The sequence below is a fragment of the Sorex fumeus genome, unplaced genomic scaffold (assembly GCF_029834395.1).
Source record: "Sorex fumeus unplaced genomic scaffold, SorFum_2.1 ptg000008l, whole genome shotgun sequence".
NCBI lineage: Eukaryota > Metazoa > Chordata > Mammalia > Eulipotyphla > Soricidae > Sorex > Sorex fumeus.
Window position 1 is genome coordinate 88,845,532 of NW_026606065.1, and position 14,768 is coordinate 88,860,299.

At 47.0% G+C, this 14,768-nt stretch overlaps 3 protein-coding genes across 14 annotated transcripts in view; 2 read left to right on the forward strand and 1 right to left on the reverse strand.

Moving 5' to 3' along the window:
• Positions 1–604, forward strand: part of SUPT20H (SPT20 homolog, SAGA complex component) — a 37,175-nt gene extending 36,571 nt beyond the window's left edge. For 9 of the 12 annotated variants that reach the window (XM_056109307.1, XM_056109283.1, XM_056109316.1 and 6 more), the window contains one exon: positions 122–604. In XM_056109307.1, coding sequence (XP_055965282.1) covers positions 122–259 — 138 coding nt within the window. In that variant the 3' untranslated portion in view covers positions 260–604. The remainder of the gene's footprint in view (positions 1–121) is intronic. The other 3 variants (XM_056109299.1, XM_056109335.1, XM_056109344.1) reach the window with 1 other exon arrangement.
• Positions 516–8,735, reverse strand: EXOSC8 (exosome component 8). Its single transcript, XM_056109399.1, has 11 exons — positions 8,698–8,735; positions 7,729–7,765; positions 7,505–7,568; positions 6,606–6,679; positions 5,223–5,268; positions 4,288–4,393; positions 4,112–4,157; positions 2,914–3,010; positions 1,548–1,668; positions 1,027–1,133; positions 516–727 (listed from the first exon to the last, which is right to left on the reverse strand). Exons 1-11 carry the CDS (start codon positions 8,712–8,714, stop codon positions 612–614), a joined length of 831 nt encoding a protein of 276 aa, XP_055965374.1. The 5' UTR covers positions 8,715–8,735; the 3' UTR covers positions 516–611.
• A 1,004-nt stretch (positions 8,736–9,739) lies between these two features.
• ALG5 (ALG5 dolichyl-phosphate beta-glucosyltransferase) overlaps positions 9,740–14,768 on the forward strand; it is a 37,012-nt gene continuing 31,983 nt past the window's right edge. Inside the window, exon 1 of the mRNA XM_056109388.1 lies at positions 9,740–9,862. Within this exon, the coding sequence (XP_055965363.1) occupies positions 9,797–9,862 (66 nt within the window). The 5' untranslated portion in view covers positions 9,740–9,796. The remainder of the gene's footprint in view (positions 9,863–14,768) is intronic.

Below are 14,768 nucleotides of genomic sequence, written 5' to 3' on the forward strand. Positions count from 1 at the left end.
AAAGTCCCTTTTGTTACCTCGGTACTTTCTCCCTTTCAGTTTTGTTTGCGTCACTTCAGGAAAAGCACCTTTCTGGAAGCTGCCTACACGGAACTGAACTTGTCCTCCCTCCCTCTTTCAGCAGTTGCGATTCTTGCAGCATCAAATGGCTATGGCGGCGGCAGCGGCACAAACAGCTCAGCTTCATCGTCACCAGCATACGGGCAGCCAGTCAAAAAGTAAAATGAAGAGAAGCACACCGACCACTCCAAAATTCTGAGTCTTGTATTTTTTCCTTTTTTAAATGCATACACGCATCGGATCAAAAGAGTTTGAGTTCCTATTTCGTTTTTGTTGTTTTTTAACGTGTCAGTATTTTGCATTGCTAGGTGTATAGACTTTATACAGAGGCACAACCCTATGATTTTTAAAAATGGGAAAGATTTAGCAAGCACTAGGGTTGGTTTGCTTAAGTCATTGCTTTATAAAAATGTTTCGCTGTACATAACACATGGAAGTGAAATACTAGAAACATCTTTCAAAAGAATGTAGTTTGATATTTATTTAGTATAAAAGGTTTGTGCACAGTGTAACAAATACAGTTTTTACAAATTTGTTTTGAAAACGTTTATTCATTTGACTTTAATACTCTTAGTTACTTCATCCATCAGTTTTTTTACTTCTTTGTGTCTTGTAACTGCTCTGCTCATACAGTCCTGAAGTTTAGCTCCGGTCAGCCCACTGCCACCTGAAATTTTTTGCAACACTTTTAATATTACAATTATTTTACCATGTGAAAGCAACATCATGTTAAATTAAAAAATAATAGTAACATAAGACCATTGGCACAGTTTTTCCCAGGGATGCTGATGCTTCCTTTGAATTTGAACCATTGATACTAGGGCACAGGGATATAGCTTACTTTGAGAAAAAAAAAAAAGATGAGGTAAATCATAGGAACATCACAGTCCCTGATCCTTCTAATACAAAAAGCTTATACTGAGCTTTTCATTTACATATTTAATTACTGAAATGGAAATAATTTACCTGGTTTATGAAGACAACATAGTTTGCCTTCCTCATCCATTACTACTGTCAAGGTTCCAGTTGCCAGATGTTCTTCCTCTCCAGTGGGATCAACTATGAGCAGAGTGCTGTTTTTTAAAAGCAAGTGTAAATTATGTAACCCATTTACAGAACAAATTTATGCATTTTGATACAGACATTTAAGTTTTATTTACGAATGTTAGATTAAAAAAATAAGAACAGAATTGGCAGGCAGTTTATATATAGCATGTTATCTGAAGACTGGCAGTACGAACACTGACAATAGTCTAACGTAAATCTTTAGTGAAGTAACTGAAAATTAACATTACACAGGGATAAGCAAGTCAAGGAACTTGTAAAAAACAAAATTAATCATCCAAATTTTACAGGGACAAAATGGGCATTTAAAAGTCTTATCTTCCACGTATTTTTATATATTCATATACATTTATATATTATGTTAATATACATTTATATATTAATATCTTCCACATACGTTTTTATACATTTGATTAACTTACTCATCAAATACAGCAAAAGAAGTTGCAATTGGATGAGTTTTAATATTCAAAAAATGTTTCTTCTTTAAATTAACTTCTGCTAAGGCAGTTTCTTCATTTATAGTAACTTCAGGCAACTGTACTACAAAAAGACATAGGTAAAGTAAGTCTGGTGAGTTGTGAAAGAGTATAGCTTTCTCTTCAATCTTAATTCACTCTGCCCTCCAACCTTGTCTATAAGCATTCTTTTAAAAAGGGTAAGGTAAAGGCCCTCCCGTTGATCGTCGATTTGCTCGAGCGGGCCCAGTAACATCTCCATTGGAGACTTTGTTGTTACTGTGTCTGGCATATCGAATACTCTCTAATAATTTAATATTGGTATAATGCACATAAGCATTAATTTTTAAAGACATCTGTCCTGCCTAGAGCCTATGTGAAAAAAAGAAAGTGCCTTAATGATAGGTCAGTCCTGGCCCCACTGGAACAACAACACCCTCCATCCACCTCAACCTGCAGCAGCAGTGGGTGTGGCACAAAAAAACAGCAAGAAGCAAAATTCAAGAAACCAAAAAGATTGTATCTAGCTACTTTTAAGTATTTTCACGCTTTTGTTAAATTACATACCAACAGTAGCATGATAAAGTAGGTCTAGCCGATGGATTAATCTTAGCATGATGGTGGGGCCAGGAGTCAAAGTAATCACTTTAAATACTCAAGTATTACTAAGCTCACTCACTGTATTTTCAAGGAGGTACAGTTACTTCAACAATACCTGTCATCCACAACCCAAAACAGATCAGTGACCTAAGATAATTCTCCTTACTATGAAGCAGTATTTCCAGGCAGGAGAGGTAAGGTACAGGAGGGTGAGATGCTTGCCTTGCACACAGCAGACCCAGGTTAGATCCCTTGCACTATATATGGTGCCCAGAGCACTGCCTGACCACTGCTAGGTTAGGCTCAAGGTTCATAGACTGACCCATTGAAACTACTATTCATGGCGATATCTATGACATTAAAAACATACTACTTTTAGTGACATTCAGTTCTTAAAAAAAATACTTTGATCAGCTTAGGCAACCTCCATCAGTGCTTTCTGGTCTTCTAAACCTAAGGATCTGATTTTACTGAAAACAGCTGACCTAGATCACAGATATAGTATTTAACCACAAAGCCTGGTGTCCTTGAGGAGAATCTAGTCCCCAAATAGAAGGATGTAGTTGAGGCACCACTCTAAATGTCACAGAGAAAAATGAAAGACTACATATGCTGGGGAAGTTGTTTTGTATTATATAAGAAACTAAGAAAAATCACATATTAGAAACTCATCACATACGAGAAACTGCAGAAGAGAACATTCTGACACAAACACTGTAAGGTCACTTACCATTTTTCAAAGCCGCTAACAGAGCAAATGTACAGGCATCTAAAATGTTTCCATCATAGTCGAGGCAAATGAGATCACAGTATAGAACCCATGCAAGCTAAAATACAGTTTAAACACAGAAAATTTAAATCTTCTAATAGGTAGAACATGGTATTCAGTTCATAAACCAGAAGACTGTTGATTAGGTAGGTAACCACTTACATAAAACAGAAAATCAAAACAACAGGCGTGCTTAAAGCTGCCTTTGATTCCCCAGCCGACACGACTCCTCCATTTCCCTCAAGGGAGCTAAATTAGAAGAATGTTCATTCTGTTGTCAACTCAGCAGATGGAGAGAAATTTTTTTTTAAAGAAGTACAGAGTGATGGGATCAAAGGAAATGAGACCAGGGGCATGCATGCCTTGCATGCAGCCAACCCACGTTCAAATCCCTGGCATGTGTATGGTTCCCAAGCACCACCAGGAGTGACGCCTCAGCGTAGAAGGGCATGGCCCCAAAACATTCAAAATTCAATTTTCAGCAGAAGCTCTTATTTGCTTTTTGGGTTACACCCAGTGATGCTCATTGCTTGCTCCTGGCTCTCCACTCAGAATTCACTCCAGGCAGTGTGTGGGCAGCCATATGAGATGCTGGGGATCGACCAAAGCTGGCCAAGTGCAACGTAAGTCCCCTACCAACTGTACTATCTCCAGCCCCACAACAGAAACTTTGATACATAAAATACTATGTTTTACATTGCTAACTAGTGTATAATCAAAACCCTAATTCCAAATCAACCTAATTACAAATATTTAAGCAGACTAGGAATTTAGCGTGTCCTTTAACGTATCAGTGAATCAAAAAATATTGAGAAGATTAAAGAGGCCTGCGCATACAAGATAGCTCCACAGCAGATAAGTCAAAACCAGTTGCTTACAGCTAGATGGATGATAATTTTAATTCTGCTATTCATTCTCCCTACAAAACCACCTTAGAATCATTAAAAGTTCACAGGGGCTGGAGCAATAGCACAGTGGGTAGGGCGTTTGCCTTGCATGCAGCCGACCCAGGTCCGAGTCTCAGCATCCCATAGGGTCCCCTGAGTACCGCCAGGGGTAATTCCTGAGTGCAGAGCCAGGAGTAATCCCTGAGCATCTCCAGGTGTGACCCAAAAAGCACAAAAAAAAAAAAAGTTCACAAAGTCTTTGTTCCTCTTACCTTTCCTGGAGAAATGCATAAGTCCTCTTTCTGAATAATCTGTGAACTTGATTTAATGACAAATAATACAGTAAGCAAAAAAAGTTTCAAATCATAAAATGAATACATATAATGTATGTATTCATTTATGTATACATAGAATGAATACATAAAATGAATTATCAAGCAGATCTTACTTTTCAATGACGTCTGCAACAAACTGGCTAGCAACTTGGGCCTCTTCACCAGGAGGTCCTGATCGAAATCTTGATGAACACAGAGGTGGCAGGTCGACATTAGGCACTGAAAGAAACTGCAGCTATGAACTAAACCACCTGGCTTATGGAGGCATTATAAATATTACTGCAAAAATTACGATACCCATAGGATACAGGTTTTTCCATGTGGAAAGAATTAAAATTCTTTTTGATCTTTCTAAGACTCCCAGGCTGATATGAACTTCTTTTCTCCACACAATAGCAAAAATTAACTAAGGCCTCAATCTTTCTAAATCTACAGCAACTTTCTAGATTTCTTCCAAAATACTTAAGTCAGTAACAGAAGATGGCCCCTCCACTAATAACCAGTTAACATTTTTGCCAGGTGGTGTAGGGGTGGAGGTGTTATGTTGCAGGGAAACACTTGGCAGTGCTCAGTACTACTACTGACACAGTTCTTAGAGGTCCATGCAGTGCCAGGGATCAAACCTGGGGCTCCCTCATGCATTCCAGTCCTTTGGGTCATCTCCCCAGGCAGTTCTGAGTTTTTTAAATGTTGCTTCTTACCATATAGAACACATGTCCAAGACAATCACTGTCATACAAAAGTTTGTAGAAGACACATGAAAATTGGCAGAGCCTCAAAGTCTGTTTTCTTTGTTAGTAATGTATAGACAAGATTGATGAACAGTTTGTGAAGTGCTATTTCATAGATAATCGCTATTTTGTGCTATCTTTTAACTTTTCAGGAATTATGCATCATTCCTATATTTCCGAAATGTTTCCTTCAGCTTCACTATAAAATCAGCATTAGATTAATATTTATAAAATATTACTATAAGTTTATAAAATTAAAATATTAAATTTACGAAATTACAGTATTTGCATTAAAATTACAAAATCATTTCACTTACCAACATAGCCTTTATCAGGGGTATCAGCTGGTGGTGCTGCAAATTCCTACAAAAGCACATAAGTTTCCTGTGAAAAACACTCTTAAATTGTGAAGGTGATTTATTTACCTTCATAAAAAAATAGTCTGCCTACTAGTGTCTTGACTAGCAAACGACCATATGAGCACATACTATGCTTGGGGTGTGCTTTCTGAGTCTGTACATGCATTGGTGCAAATTATCTCTGTAAAGCAAGTAGATGGTAGAACGTAGTTTATAGTGCTCGTCTTCAAAAGTGCCTGGAGTGAATGAGCTTCTGCCCCACCTTCTGTTTCACTCATTCAGTATTCAAGAATCTGAATTTAAACCCCAAGTAATCCTGACACAGGCATATTTAGAAAATGCTTGTATAGTGGTCAACACTAAAAATTCTATAATCACTATCTGGATTCAAATGTTAGACCGCCATTCTTCAACCTTTTCATACTTGTGGATTGACTCCTATACCAAAGTACTAGACCTAGGGCCAGAGCAACAGTACAGCAGGTAGGCGCTTGCCTTACCCATGGCCAACCTGGTTCACTTCCCATCCCAGCACCACACATGGTGGTCCGAGCCTGCCAGGAGTGAATCCTCACTCACTCACTGTCCTCCCGTTGTTCATCGATTTGCTCCACATAACCAAATACCTCAAGGCAGTCAACCGGAGATTTTCAACTTCCACCAGTCAATATCCTCAACAAACTCAATTTATTCATGTGCACAAGTTAGAATACATAACTGGACACAAGGAAATCATCAAAAATCCCAATTGGCTGGTCTGGAGGGCTGGAGCAATAGTACAGCAGGTAAAGCGTTTGCCTTGCATGCAGTCAACCTGTGTTCAATCCCTAGCATCCCATAAGGTTCCCTGAGCACTCCCAGAAAAAACTCTTGAGTTCAGTGCCAGGAGTAAGCCCTGAGCATTGCCGATTGTGGCCCCAACCCTCCCTCCGAGTGCCCCCCCCCAAAAAAAATAAAATCTTAATTTGGGCCAAAGAGATTGTACAACAGATAGGGTGCTTGTGTTGCATGCAGACAACTCAGTTTGATCCCCAGTACCATACATGGGTTCCTGAACAATACCAGGAGTGATCCCAGTGTGGCTCCAAAACCAAATCTCCATTTGCTAAATAATAGCCAAATTGTTTAAAATTTAAAAGTTGCAGATTTTTTAAACATTCATTTTAGTATATCTAACAAATACTAATAAGCTCAGTCATTAAACATAGGTTGCGAAAAAAAGCTCTTGGTAAGACTACAGAAAAAAACACAACTGCTTAGTAGAATTATATGCATAATACATAATATATGCATATATGCTTTGATCTAGTATCTGATGCTAATTTGGTAATTTCAGCTTACCGCTTTAATCCCACAAATTACTGTAGTATTTCCCAACTTCACTAAAGCAGAACCATCTGCAGTACTAATTGAACCTAAAAAAAAAAAGGCAAGATGAAGTACAGTGTTCATTATCTACATGTCATCTTATTGCAGTTCTTTATAAAAAATTTCCCTTCATAAATTTTAAATGGGCCGGAGCCATAGCACAGTGGGTAGGGCATTTGCCCTGTATGTAGCCGACCTGGGTTCGATTCCTCCGCCCCTCTCGGAGAGCCCGGCAAGCTACCAAGAGTATTCCTCTCGCACAGCAAAGCCTGGCAGGCTACCCGTGACCTATTCGATATACCAAACACAGTAACAACAAGTATCACAATGGAGATGTTACTGGTGCCTACTCGGGCAAATCGATGAACAACGGGACGACAGTGCAGTTTTTAAATGACCTAGTTACTGTTTTTAGGAATTAGTCACAGGCTGGAGCAATGGCACAGCATGTGAGTGAAGAGCCAGGAGCATCACGAGGTGTGAACCAAAAAGCCAAAAAAAAAAAAAAAATCAGTCACCTATCTTTAATTGGAATCAGTCACTTTTTCATTATCACAGGACATTGTACAGGTAAAACTGTCTTTAAAAATCAGTGAAGTCCTTTACACATGGTAAAATTTGGCTGAAACCAAGTGGCTCAGAGGTTAAAAAAACTTGGGAATGTTGTACAGATAAGTAAAAGTGGAAATTTTCCAGTTACGTCCAAAAGAACTTAGTACAAATGTCTTGGAGGTTTGTAAAGGAGAAAAACACTATAGTTATGTCAAAAATCAAAGTTTTTTAAAAATCACAAATGAAAATTCCTTACCAGTATTCAAAAGCTAAGTAAGCAATTTCAACATCCGATACTCTAGAATTCAAAATACACTCACCTATGTTGACGGTTGTGGCTCTGAATTCACCAAGTTCCCTCCCATCCGGACGGCAGTTCTCTTTCTACACATGAAAGCAAGCCACATCTACATGTATATTTTGTACACAACACGGAAAGCGCTTAAACCCGTAACTTCAGCAGAATCACTTAAGACTTGTCTGAAAGAAGCACCACCACCTTGTCACCAAAAAAAACAAAAGCAAAACAGCCAACATGACTTACCAGAAATCTCCTGTAGTACTCCAGGGGCTCCACGGTCCTGAAACGGGATCAGTTCGAGAAAAGTGAATCCTTCACATAAATCCAGAGGGGCGTGATCTCAGAAAGGGGATCGTGGTGCTGCCTAAGCCTCCGCGATCCGTGCCGCTCTGTGAATGGACCTCGGCGTTTGTTCGTCACCACCTGGCACTGACCACGGCGGCGCAGCCCTTGCAGCAGGGCTCACAGCCACGCCGGACTTCTCCCGACTCCCGGGGCGACTTCGCGGACTTCGCCACCCCCGGGGTCACCCTGCGAAGCCTGGGCTCGGACTCCTGTGCAACCAGGAGGACGGCGGCGTCTCCATTTGACCCGACCCTCGACGTGAATTCTCATCCCCTCCCAGATCCCGACCACCGGCGAGAACCCGGGGCGCCGCCACCGCGCGCCTCCCCCTCCGCGCGAGGCCGGCTGGCGCCGCGGTCCGTCCGGGCCTCGGCCACCGGGACCCCACTAGCACGGGCCGCAGCTGGCACGAATCGAGGCCGCCGCGAGCCGCTCTGCTCTGTCCTCCCGTTCACGCGTGTCCCCTGAACACGCGGGGCACAGCGGGGAGGGCGCAGGCCCGCACGCGCGGGCGGCCCGGGTCCGATCCCCGCCCACCCCGTGCCCCGCCGGCCGTGCCCCGGAGCCCTGAGGGAAACGGCCCCGACGCTAGAAGCCGACGGACTCCGGGACGACGCGCAGAAAAGGCTCCCCGGGCCCCTGCACGCCGGGGCCCGCGCGGCCGGGGGCTGAGTCCCCTCGCGCCCTCTCCCCTGGGGACACAAGCCCCCGCCCCGCGCGTCGCCACGACCGCTTCGGGTCCCCCTCCCGTCGTCTGCCTCCACGGAGAGAAGGGACGCCCCGCCGGGGTGGCCTCCGAGGGGGCCCCAGAGACCGCCCCCGCCGCCGCGCACCCACGGACGCGCGCGGGCCGCCGCCGGCACTCACTTGAACCCGGCCGCCATCTTCGCGCCCGGCGTCTGCGCCTGCGCCGCGGCCCCGCCGCCCGCCCCGTCCGCGCGCGCCCCGCCCCCCGCACTTTCGACACAGGCGCCCGCGCTGGCCTCCGCGCCCGCCCACCCGTCCTGCGCGCCGGAGGCGACCGCCACGCCTAGCCAGACGCTCCCTGGGGTCTCCTCGACTCCGCGCCGGGTGACGAATCTGCCGCTACGAAATTCACAAGTGCCGGTAGCAGGAGTCGAGTTGAAACTTAGGACCGGGCGTTCAGTGCGGGGCGTTCTCCCAATGTGCCTGCGTCCTTCCCTCGGGTCCGCCGCGTGCTGGGCCCTGGGCTTGCCTCCCCCAGGTAAAGCGCTTCCTTCTCCACGGCCGGAGACTGAAGTCCACTTCTCTGCGCGTTCGTCGAGCCGCGCCGGGTCACCCTTTGCAGGTCCCGAAGCGCCTCCAAAGATCTGCCCTGAGTCGCCTTGAATGCCCCCACCCCTCTCCAGTACCCGATTGCCGAATAAAATGCAGGACGCCCAATTAAATCTCGGTCACAACTAAACAGTGGATTTTTTTTTTAATTACAGTGTGCATGGTATTGTGACCAAGCAAGGTTTGGAGAACGCGGCGAATCTTTTAGAAATAGTGATCATAGTGGCACAGCGTGGATTGAGGCCACTGTATCGTGCATTTAATGTGGGCGGAGTAACCAAATTTTATTTTATCACAGCTTTAAAAAAATACATATGTGTAGACCAAAAACTTTATGATGTGTTGGATAGCCTAGGAGCTCTGTTTCGTAGAGGTCGTTGAAGCTGAGTTGCGTGCCTGGCACTCCAGTTCAGCTGGACGCTCTGGGATTTTGCTCGCTCGGTTCGGCTGTGGAATTCGACGCCCGCGTGAAATCCTGCCACCCCGGGAGAGCCGGTCGCTCGCGTTGGCCGCCGAGTGCTCGCCTCGGCCGCGCGGGGGCGCTGCGGGCGGCGGGCGCCCGGCTCGCCGGCGCGGCCTCTCTGGGCGGGGCGGGGCGGGGCTGCGCGGCGCTTCCGCGTGTGTGGAGCCGCGCCATAGGGCGGGCGGCGGCGGCGGCGCGACATGGAGGATGGCGTCGCTCCTGCTGCAGCTGGCGCTCCTCGGCTCGGCGCTGGCGGCCGCGGCCCTGATACTGGTGAGCGCGGGTGGGGACGGACGCGCGCCTGCTCGCCGCTCCCCTGCAGACCCGGCGGGCTCGGGCACCGCTCCTCGGCCGCCCGCCTCCCTTTCCCGGCCTCGCCCCCGTCTGGAGCCCAGCCCCCTCCCCCCCCCCCCCCGAGTTTGCGCTCGCCGACTCTTTGCCTCTCGGGAGCCCCGCGGAGCGTCGTCGTCCCGCGTGCCCAGAGCCCGGCTTCCCCGTGTGTTCTTGACGGAGCGTCGCACCGGCCTTCCCTCCGCCCTTGGCTGGCCGCGGGTCTCCAGGCCTGGGACCCCCAGCCCTGCCAGCGCCCACCCTCCGAGCCCCAGCCCCGCAGCCCCCCCCCGAACCCGCCCTGCAAGTCCCCACCCTCTGAACCCCGGCTCTGTCAGCCCCCTCCCTCTGAACCCCAATCCTGTCAACCCCCACCCTCCGAGCCCCAGCCCCGCAGCCTCCCACCCTCCGAACCCCAGCCCTGCCAGCCCCCACCCTCCGAACCCCAGTCCTGCCAGCCCCCACCCTCCGAACCCCAGCCCTGCAACCCCCCCACCCTCCGTACCCCAACCCTGCAACCCCCCCACCCTCCGAACCCCAGCCCTGCCAGCCCCCACCCTCCGAACCCCAGCCCTACCAGCCCCCACCCTCCGAACCCCAGCCCTGCCAGACCCCACCTGTTGTAACTTCCTGCAGACTCCGCCGCTGTCATGGCAGCCCTCTCCCCGAAGCCTGGAAGCCCCCCCAAAGTTACTGCTGTCTGGCCTCTCCAGAGTCAAGCGACTCGAAAGTGCTCACAGCACAGGCAGGGACCCTCGGTTCCGCGTCCGAATGAATGAACAGACCCTGCAGACCCCTTCGAGACCGGGGATGACAAGACAGACAAAGCCTGGGGTCACCATATGTCTGCATGACACTGGCCATTTGCTACCCCTGGAAGGAGGCATTCCTGTCCAGGGGCAAATTCAGACGTTGTCTGCCAAGATTTGGGAAAGCCCAGAAACTCCACTGGAAGCTCTTGCCGACCGCAGGTAGCGGGAATTGTTCACAGTGAGTTTTCTCCCACAGAAGAGAAGTCCTTGATACAGCTCACAGGCTCTTGGCGATTGGGGCTTTATTAAGTGATGGCCTCTGGGGCCCTGCGCTCAGACAACAGTTCTCCAGTTCACCTTCATCCCGGATTCTTTTTTTTTCTTATTAGCTTTGAGGGAAGGGCGGTGATCTGCAGGAATGGGCGGTCATTTGGCCCCATCGTGTCATCCGACTAGTAAATAGAAAGTTTCCGCTTCCTTGACTTTCCTTGACTTCAGCAGCCTTAGATAATATTTAATGTCTCTTAGCTCACCTGCCACCCCCCAGGATCCATGAATTTAGAGTCCAGAAGCAGCAGTTCAGATAGGAAAAAAGCTAGTGCATTTGATTTTTTTTTTAAGTTATTGTGTTCTGTAATTTCAGGGTGTTTGGGTTTTTTTTGAGGGGGGAGTAGTTTGGTTTGGGGATTTTTGTTTGTTTTTGAGCAAGTCATGTCTTTGCTGTAGCCTTTTGATTCAGTCTAGATTGAGGCTGTCCAGAAGTTGAATCTTTTGCACAGATTTGAAATGTGTTATACTGGGAGTTTGGCCTGAAAGTGATAGTAAGATCGACCAGCTATGGAGTGCACAGAACGAACTGGGTATTGTTTTAAGTGTTGAGCAGGAATGATCTCATTTGAACTGTAAAAAGACCCAGTGACATAAATGTTACACTCCACTGGGAAAGAATACTCAGAGGTTACACAGCTGGTGGGATTTTTTGGTATTTAGTGCTACGTCGTGAATAATTTTAAAACACACGATTCATCTAGATCAACTCTCCATACATAGTTTATTCCCATCCCTTTATTTTGAAGCACGCCACATTTTATCTGTAAATTCTCAGCATGCATTTATAAGGACCCCATCTTAAAATGGGGTTGTCACTGACTTCGTTTTAATCTCATCATTATCCTCTGATGTCAACTGCCCTCAGTTGTCTCATGTATGTCTTTGATTAGTCATTTTGTTCCGCTCATTGTTCTCTCACGCCACCTGATAAGTTTCAGGTTCTCCTACGCACCGCTTTTCAAAGTAAAATCATTCAATTGATGGAAATTGCTTCTAACTCTTAGGAGAATGTGAAATTCAGAGATGGGGGAAAGGAAGACCAAAAGAAAAGGAGATTTGTTCCCTGAAGAAGAACATGAGCGGGTGCGGAAGCAACATCCTTGCACACAATCCCCTCCCCGCTGGGTTTGATCCCTGACATCTCCGGTGGTCCCCAGAGCCCCACCAGGAGTGATCCCTGAGTGCCGGGCCACGAGTCATCTCGAGCAATGCTGAGTGTGACCAAAGAAACAGAAGGAAAATATAGAAGAAGAATATTGAAACAAATGCCCAAACACCCTGAAATTACACAACAGAACACTTAAAACCACATGCCCAGGGTGGGGTGTCGTGCAGAGGACACCCTGAGTCAGCTGTGGGTGACCCCAGAGCGACGTGTGCCCTTCCTCCTTCCTCCTTTCCCTTGTCCCTAGTGGGCACCTATCCTTTGGAGTGGCTCCCAATCTGCTTCTTGCTGCTTAGCTCCCCTTCTCGCCTTTCGGTGGGGAGGCAGCGTCTCCTTGTTGGTTGTCAGGACCCAAGGCCACTCATCCTGGTGTCACAGGCCTGGCTGATGGGCCCAGAGCTCTGTGCAGCACCTGGTATCCTGGGCCCCAGAGCTGCGCCCTGCGTTCGGGGATCACACCGGCCGGCATCCACTCCAGCCCTTTGTGTGGTCTGCCCCTCTGGTGCTCGAGGGTCTCTTCCTGTGTCCCTTTTCCCCTCATAAACTGGCAGTTATAATGTAGAGACTTGTCAGTCACATATATGCATCTTCTGGTCAAGGAAAACGGTACTGTGTTCAGTGGTTCTACATGCTTTTACATTATAAAACGTCACATCAGTTGTAGAACGTTGACTTTCTCTGGTGTTAAGTTCTGCTGAGATTTCAGGAACTGTGATATGAATCTGACCCACGATCTGTGTCCCTGAGCATCGTGTCATTTCCTTAATGATTCTAGTAGTCACTGGTAATGGTCCTACCGTTAGTAAGATCCTACCATTTCATGAGTAGGTCTATAATGTTCTCTCATGCAAAGTATTCTCATTGCATCACTTCCTCTTTGTATTATCTGGGAATCTCTAATACTTTATTCTAAAATACTTCCCCTTATGTAGTTCCCCTGAAATACCTTTGATTCAAAAAGCGTAGTAAAAGACAAGATTTTAAAATAACGAGATTGTCCCCTAGTGTCTTTCAAAAGTGGCAAATGAAGTTTTTAATCTTAGTTTTTACTGCGTATGCACAGTCTCAGATATTTTTCATGTGTCTCAATCTAATGCACTAATTAATTACTCTTTCTGATGCTCAAATCTTCCCCATCACAGACCAGAGGAAGCCCTGGAGGCCAGGCACTTTGTCCTTGGGTGACCCTTCTGACAGTTGTCCTTGTTTGCCTTGTTTTCTGGTCTGTCCCACCAGTGCATTGTTCTTGCCCCATTCCTGAATGGGGAGATATTCTGTAATGTATACCATGCCTATCCATCATAGGAGCTCTGGTTGCTCTCAGCAGGAAATTGAGCTTAGCAGAGACAGATTGGACAAGAGTCTTACCGAGCAGGCGCTGGGAGAGGCTTGTCTGAATCCAGTTTGTCTGTACACATACTAAACAGGCTCATGTTGATTTCACTCTGCACTAACAGGGTATTGTAAGTGGCCACCACTTGGTCAGATCATTCAAAGCCCTGCAGTTCGTATTTGGCACATGGGAAGTCCAGTTGGATCCCTGCCATCACAGTCCCCTGAGTACTGCAGGGAGTGAGCCCTGAAGCACAGCCCTAGGGGTTACCCTACCCACAGCAGGTATGGCCCCAAGACCAGCATAAGTAAGCACACATAATTACCAAGCATCAAGTTACAAATGCGTAGCTTGTGGAAACAAGTTAGTAGATTCCTCTCGAAGCAGAATGTATACCAGTAGAAACACTTATGACAAGGAAGGGTCCTTTCCTACGCTATCTTCCAAGATAGGAAAAAATAAAATGCTAGTCTGCCACCTGCCTATGAGTTTAATACTTTAGAAAACATTGTGAATGAAAATCCAGGGCAAGTAGGGGAAGAAGCAATAGTGTAGTAGGTAAGGCGCTTTAAGCACCTTGCACACATCCAACCCGGGTTTGATTCCCCACTAGTAGGTAAGGCGCTTTAAGCACCTTGCACACATCCAACCCGGGTTTGATTCCCCACTATTGTGTTTGGTCCTTCAGGCCCATCAGGAGTGACTCTTGAGTGCAGAGCCGGAAGTCCTCCTGGAGCACAGCCAAGTGTGGCCCCAAAACCAAAAAAACCGACAGTTAAATTCAAGGCAGTTACAAAGAATACATGCTTCAGCATCTATGGTCCTTCCTGTGGAAGTTGGCAAATTCTTTCCTTTATAACCGGGATTGGTCTAGTTGGGGCTGAGCTCTGACTTTGCCGCACACATCGCGCCTGCTCTCTGAACTTGCTCTCTTGCCACACCCAGGCCTCAAGGAAGGGTGGGGCCTGGATCTGCACGTGCCAGCGCTCAGAGGCTTGGGACGTCAGGAATCAGTTGCTCTGCTCTGCTGGCTCTCCCTGTTAGGCCCGGGAGCAGCCAGTGCTGGGGAGGGACAGCAGAGAGCACGGAGAGAGCCTTGTGGGGTACTAGAACTTGCTGAGAGAAGAAGGCGTTCGTTAGTTCACGAGGAGGGACTGTCTGGGGTTCAGAGTTACCTCCACACCACTGGGATTGTATGAGCTACTTTAGTAAAACCACCTCAAAGGATGCCTTTCGTGGGCAGGAGAGATAGTACAGGGATTAAGGCAT

Coding starts and splice junctions, on each gene's coding strand:
- EXOSC8 (XM_056109399.1), bottom strand. Junction 6,680..7,504: donor AGCCACAACCGTCAACATAG/GTGAGTGTATTT, acceptor TTTTTTTTTTAG/GTTCAATTAGTACTGCAGAT. Junction 3,011..4,111: donor TATGCATTTCTCCAGGAAAG/GTAAGAGGAACA, acceptor ACTGTATTTTAG/CTTGCATGGGTTCTATACTG.